The sequence below is a fragment of the Hipposideros armiger genome, unplaced genomic scaffold, assembly GCF_001890085.2.
Source record: "Hipposideros armiger isolate ML-2016 unplaced genomic scaffold, ASM189008v1 scaffold_443, whole genome shotgun sequence".
In the NCBI taxonomy this organism is placed as follows: domain Eukaryota; kingdom Metazoa; phylum Chordata; class Mammalia; order Chiroptera; family Hipposideridae; genus Hipposideros; species Hipposideros armiger.
In genome coordinates this window covers 908397-915317 of record NW_017731793.1, presented here as the reverse complement: position 1 = coordinate 915317, position 6921 = coordinate 908397, and the positions used below count along the sequence as shown (strand labels likewise).

General features: G+C 51.3%; 1 protein-coding gene across 1 annotated transcript in view; it reads right to left on the bottom strand.

Moving 5' to 3' along the window:
* Positions 1–6138, bottom strand: part of LOC109394880 (glutathione S-transferase theta-4) — a 9571-nt gene extending 3433 nt beyond the window's left edge. The window contains exons 1-3 of the mRNA XM_019665404.1: positions 6027–6138; positions 4935–5022; positions 400–550 (exon numbers count right to left, since the gene is read on the bottom strand). Coding sequence (XP_019520949.1) covers positions 400–550; positions 4935–5022; positions 6027–6138 — 351 coding nt within the window. The remainder of the gene's footprint in view (positions 1–399; positions 551–4934; positions 5023–6026) is intronic.
* Between the last annotated feature and the right edge of the window lie 783 nt (positions 6139–6921).

Genomic DNA, 6921 nt, shown 5'->3' with positions numbered 1-6921 from the left:
CTGCAGCCTACACCATCACCGGCGACTCACGGCAGCCCAGCTCCAGGTTGAGCTGTTGTTCAGCCTCTTAGCTATGGAGGGCAGTGTCACTTGCCCTCATATGTGGGATCCGAACGGGGGCCCTCTGGCGTCCCAAGCCAGTTCTTAACCATCGCGCCACTCGGCCGGCCCTCAACTGATATTTTCTAGTTCAGAATGAAATTTCTTGAATCCTATCCTAGTTTGAGTGAGATCAGCCCCTCCTGGGTACCCTTCCCCTTGCCTTTATAAGGCTCCTTTCATAACTAGTGGTTCACTCCACACTGCCGACAGGAGAGGGAGCTGTGGAAATGAAGCTCAGGGAGGGAGGGATACTTACGTGAGCTCACCAGTGGTCAGCCCCATCTGTGACCTGCTCACCTTGATCCAGAGTATCTTGCTCATGGGCAGCTGAATGGCTGTGTGCTGCCAAGCCATGAATTCATCCACACGGGCACGCGTATGCAGGTCTGGTGGGTACCAGTGTGAGGGTGCACTGTACTTGCGGCACAAGTACAAGAGGATGGCCACGCTGCAGAAAGGGCAGGGCAGGGCACTGCTTTTGCCTTCCCCAACTTTGAGACACCAACCACCACCCCATTTATGGCCTGGCTAAATGTGGGGCCCCCAGCTACAGGTGGTCTCTAGGCACTGACATTCTTCCAGGGAAAATATGAGCCCAAAGGCCCTGGGAAACGCTGTCAGATCAGTCCACCAGTCAGCAAGGGCAGGGAGGGAGACCCTGCACAGTGAGTAGGAGTTGGTGAATGGTGTCAGGAAGGGCAGTCCAGGCAGGGAACAACATGTGTGGAAATCTGGGTGCAAAAGAAGTGTAGTAAATTTGGAGAAAGGAGTCAGATAGTGTGACTAGAAGAAGTGTGGGGACAAGGGGTGGTTAGAGATAGCCAGAGATGGGGAGGCCACAAAGGGAGGTCCTTGGAGATTCAGGAATAAAATGGACTTAACTGTCAAGGTTATGGGTAATATAAACAGTGGGATGAGAATATCCACCTTGACTTTTAGAAAGATCCCTCTGGTGCTGGATGGAGGGTGAACCACAGGGGCAGAAGTAACAAGAGAGGAGGTCAAGATGGAGGCAGCCGCAATGCTCAAGCAGTGGGTGTTGGGTTCTGGGCAGGGCAGAGGCCACAGTGGGGTACAAGGAGGAAACAGGCTGAAGGCATGTTTTGGAGGGGATATCCCAAGCCTTGCTGTTGGCTGGTGGGGGAAGGGAAGGAAGGAACTCAGGGTGGACATGGGTGTTTGGGGTGTCTGGGACATCTGGGGCCCCAGAGAGTCCTGAGCTCAGTCTGTTATGACATCAAAGTCTGAGGAGCAGTTGGGGTCCCCTGAGCAGAGTCAGCGGATAGGAAAAAACAGAGATGGGTGGAGGGAGAGGAAGAGGAGAAGGAACAGCCTGGGAGTGGAAAAGGAGAAAGGCAGTTTCAGAGAATGAGGGCAATCCTAAATCCTGAATCATATCAGCTGATCCCACTAACCCTGTAAGGTGGGTGCTGGCATGTTCCCTACCCGCATTTGAGAAAACTGGGGCTCAGAGATACAACTAACTTGGCCAAAGATACACATCCCATGAGTGGCAGGATCGGGGTTTGACCCCAGCAGCCCAGCCCCAAGCATGTGCCCTGTCACCTTTCTTGACTGCCTGGCATAACTGGTGACCTTGGTCAGGTGGGGTGGGGGGATTGGGGGAGCTGGGGAAAGCTAGGGAAGTAGAATGAATTGGCAGCAAGTCAGATGAGATGGCCTTTAGCCACTGTAGGAGGCTTGAGAGGCAGGCAGGCTTGCCTCACTGGCCCAATACCCTGGTCCATTCTGTGACCTCTGGGAACACCACCCTTGGTGGCCATTTCTGAGTTATTACTGCTTTGAGCAGACCTGCCAGTGGCTCCCAGACCCGATTGATTCCTCCCAGCTTGTCTGAGGCCTGTGCCCCCTGCTGGAGCCCACCACCCACACCACCACACTTTCTGTATCTCTTTGTCACCACCACACTTTCTGTGTTTCTTTGTCCTGAACCTTGAGATTGGGGCCCCCAACACTTATTCTCTGACATTAGCCCTCCCAGTCCCACACTGGGAATGCCAGGGCCAAAGGAGACCCATCCACACCAGCATATTCTAAAACATTCCTGCCCCCAGAGTGGACCAGAGTTTGCTCTGACTGGAGGAGCCTCATCTCCTGGTCAACAAGCACCCCTGCTGGCATCACAATCCCTGGGATGACCCTGGAGAGGGCATCTGGTCTTCCATCTGCCCCAGCACTCTTTCCCCCACTTTTCCCACAGGGACCTGCTTCACGATCTCCAATCAAGTGATTCTGGCGGGGGTAGCTGGCAGTCATGGGTCCCAAGGCCCCAGTTAATGAGTAGTCCACAAGCAAGCAGGTGACTCAGACTGGGCCCACCCCTGTCCTTCCCTGGGAACTTCACATCCCCTGAGAAGGAAGGGTTGCTCCTTTCCTGAGAACCAGCGACTCCAATGATGTGACTACAAAGCTGCTGTTGGCTGTGAGTATAGAGAATGCTGAGAGGAGGAGGCTGACACACCCACAGGGAAGCCCCACCGGCAATGTGGTCAGGAAGAGCATCAGCACCACAGCACCCAGGCCCAGATGCCTCTGGCCTGTCATGCCCACCAATAAACTCAAACTAGTTGAGCTGGGTTTCTGTCATTTGCAGATGGTATCCTTAGACCTTCACTAAGTGCTCTAATAGACACACTTGGGCACTGGGGCCTGAGAGGGGGCCTGCGGGGGAGGCCTAATGGGGAGTGAGTGGATTCACCAGGCATGAAGACACATCATTCTAAGGCTCAGACTGGGAGCAGGGAGGGAAGGGACCACCAAGGTGAGAATGTGGCATAATAAGGCCAAAAGCAGAGGGGAGGTGTCCTGGCACGTTGAGGTTAGGGCCCTGCTCTGGAGAGAACACCAAGGGTGAGGCTCGACAACCTTTTACTAAAGAGATTAGGTGTATGTTTATGGATCTAAGCAACCATTTCAGCAGAAACACTGAATTCTGAACTGAAAGAAACTGAGACAGGATAAAACGAAGGAAGGTTGTCAGACTTTTGTGAAATGGGCTCATGGAGCTATTCAACAGCGATGTGTGTTAGCCTTCAAGAAAAGGGAAGAATGACTCAGAGGGAGGTAGAGAGGCCAGTAGGGCTGTCTTGTCACCACAGGTCTGAGTGGGGTAGTGGGGTGACAACTGGTCCTTGACCTTCCTGATTCAAGAGGAGGGGGCCACTACCCGCAGGACAGAACATGCAGCCAAAGAAGATCATTCTCAACCCTTAAAAACTAATGCAACTTTTCCTGCTAGGTTTCAGGCTTACTGGAAATGTGTAAAACCTCTTTTCCTTCCTTTTCCTCTGTTTGGAATGGGAATGTCTATCCCATACCAGTCCCCCCATGGTATTTTGGAAACAGGGTAACTTGTCATCTGGTTTCACAGGTTCACAGAAGGGGAAATTTTGCCTCAGGATGAATCATACTGTGACTCTCACCCATACCTGATTTGGATGATTTAGATGATGGTGTTTCGGATTTAAGTTCATGCTGAGATGATTAAGACTTTTGGAGATGCTAGGATGAGGTGAACATATTTTGCACATGAGAAGGACATGAATTGGGGGGGTGGGGAGGGCCAGAGGGCAGACCCTTATGGATTGAATTGTGTACCTACAAAAATATATGTTGAAGTCCCAATGCCCAGTGCTTCAGAATGTGACTGTATTTGGAAAAACGGTCTTTACAGAGGTAATAAAGTTAAAATGAGGTCATTAGCATGGCCTCTTAATCAAATATGACTGGTGCCCTTATAAAAGAGAAGAAATTTGGACACAGAGATGTACACAGAGGGAAGGCAGTATGAAGAGACATAGGGAGAAGATGGCCATCTACCAGGCAAGGAACACCCGAGATCCCCAGAATCTAGGAGAAAGGCCTGGAACAGATCCTTCCCAGTCCCTCCAGGGGGAGCATGGCCCTACCAACACCTGGATTTGAGACTTGTAGCCCCCAGAACTGTGAGACAAGGCATTTCTGTTGTTCTAAGCCCCCAGTCAGTGGTTATAGCAGCCCTGGGAAAAAGTACCAGTCCTGGTCTGTGGTCCACTCGGGAGATAGAGTTGAAAATGATGAGACCACCTGTGAAGCAGTCTGAAAACCAGTCAACCCTTAATCTTACCAAACCTCAAGGTCCAACTACCAACTTACAGGAAATGAAGGCATAGAACATCATGTTCCATGACACCATGAGAATGCAATCAGCAAAATTTAGACTGTGGAAACTGCACAGAACCAGGGAACTGGTTCCTTGAACCACAACAAAAATGCAAAGATAAAAGGTGGGGCAAGAGCGGGGCTATGCTTAAAAGACATTTAAGAGAGACATCAATCAATTGCAATACTTGCCGCTTATCTAGACCCTGATTCAAATACATGAACTGCAAAGGAAATATTTATGAGATAATCAGGGATTTGTGAATACGAACAGGATATTTGACGAAATCCAGGAATTATGGTTAATTTTATTAGGTGTCATCATGCTATTGTGGTGGTGTGGTTTTTTTTTTTAAGAGCTCTAATCTCTTAAAAGTCCATTCCTAAACGTTTGTCTATTAAATGATGGGGTGGCTAGGAGGCAGGGAAATGGAGTGGGGAAACGGCAATGCAAAATAGACCCCTGAGCAGACAACCAGACAACTGTTAGACTTGGTGATGGGTACATGGGGCTCACTACAGTCCTCATTAGTTAGTATTCATTCTACTTCAGTGTATGTGAGAATTTTTCCATAGTAAAAGAAATAAATAAGCACTAGCAGGTCAACTTCAGGTTAATCTCCCAGGAGGAGCAGTGACAGATGGAGGAAAGGCCCCAGTAAGACTGTTACCTTTCAGATAAGATAAAATTTCCATCTTTGAGGCTGGGCAGCTTCCTCAGGGGGTTGATGTTGACATATTCCTTGCTGTGGTGGTGACCTGAGAGGGACAGGGAAGGTCTGAGGCTGCTGGCACCCTATCGGAGAGCCAGGCCTCCCAGAGGCAGAAATGCCTTTCTCTCCATTTGCTCAAAAAGGGGAAACTGAGGCCCAGAGGATATCATGGCTCAACCCGTCAAAAGGCAAGTCAGTGGCAGAACAGGGACCAGGATCAGGACTACTGCCCTCATCCCAGGCTCTGTGACAAGAAAAACCTTTGGCTCACACAAGCTGGAGGATGCCAGTCCCAACGCCCATTCTAGGCCTGAAGTCACAGCCTGCAGCTGGCAGCCCCAGCCTCAGCACACAGCTGGAATCCAAAAGGGAGCCTTTCACTAGCAATCAACCCAATGTGAAGGGGCAGGAGGTTTAACCCTTCCTTGACTAGCTGTCTCCTGTTAGAAACATTTCCGGAGCTCGACTCATAGGCCGACTATTTCCAGAGCTCCTGTGTATCCTTCTCTATGTTCTAAAGGCTCCTGCCTCTGCAAGTTGAGCTTTCAGAGCCCCCTCTGAGCTTGGGGGTGTGCTGGAGACCTTGCACAGAGCCTCACCAGGGTCTGTGTTACACTGAGCAGGTTTGAACATGGGGGAGGATGGATATAGACCGAAGCAGCATCTGGACTCTTAGATGTGGGGTGATCAGACACCTCTGCGACCTTTGCCAACCTCATGGGCGTGCGCTACAGCTAACAGAACTCTGAACTCCCACAAGGAGAAGGCGAGGGCAATAGCTGGGACCCAGTCTGGGGGTCCTCCACAGTTCTCTCTCCCATTTTACCCTGTAAGAGTCTGTCCATCATAGCGGGGCAGCATTAGTGGAGACTGGCACAAGTAGCCTGGACAGGCACACAGCCTACGATTCCCTTAGGAACCTTCTATTCCCCCGTGGACTTGGAGGAAGGCGGTCTCCCTGGTCTCTGCCTCCACTTTTCAGAAACACTCTGACCTTGTGTCCTGCCTACTCCCGGGACCAGGCCTGCCTGGGCAGCAGTGGGGCCTGACCTTTCAGCAGATCCACAAACTGGAAGTCGAAGGGGATGCTGTTCTTCTTGGCAAAAATGTAGACGGCACGGCAGGATGCTGACAGCAGGTCCAGGTAGAGCTCCAGGCCCATGCTGACACTGCTGACACGCGTGTTGGGCCCTCTCCAGCTGTGGCCAGCAGGCCCTGAGCCTGAGCCTATATGCAGCCTGAGCCCCTGGCCCTGTGTCAGCCAGCCCTCTCTAACACAGGCCAAAAAGGCTCCGCATTCTGGAACTTCTAGTTTCATTTGGTGTTGTCATGAAGCCATGAAGCCTGGAATTCTCACAGCAGCAGAATTCTGTGGAGACGCAGGAGTAGGCTGGGAGAGGCCCCTGGCTCAGAACAGGGGGCTGGTGGGGACAGTGAAGGGTGGCTGTGCTCTGCCTTCCTCTTTCTTTTTTTTTTTTCCAGGGAAGAGCACGACTGCAGTCCCCCACTATCACAAATTATGCAGTCGAGTTTCCCACATTTGGGGACATCGCGGGGGTCAGCACATTCGGAGAGAAATGAATAAGCCTCACCCTGGGAAAACCACCTTTACGATCATGGTATCTCCCCTGCCAGGTAAGTATTGCCCTTCTTTTTCATTGGGCACATATGTGCACCTGTGGCCTGTGTCTGAGAAGGACTTAACACAAGAATTCCCAGGGCCAGGCTTTCATTGTGGAGTGTGACCAAAGGGGCCTTGCAGGTTTCAGAGGAGGATGGGCAATGAAAACTAACCTTGGAGGGCTCCAGAAGCAGAGATTGGGAGTATTCACTGCTCAGTCCAGCTTGATCTGTGGCTAGAAACGGATTGGTAGAAAGAGAAACAAGGGTCTGAGACAACGTCCCAAGGAAGCCCAGGGGTGGCCAGCCACGCTGTGACATGCAG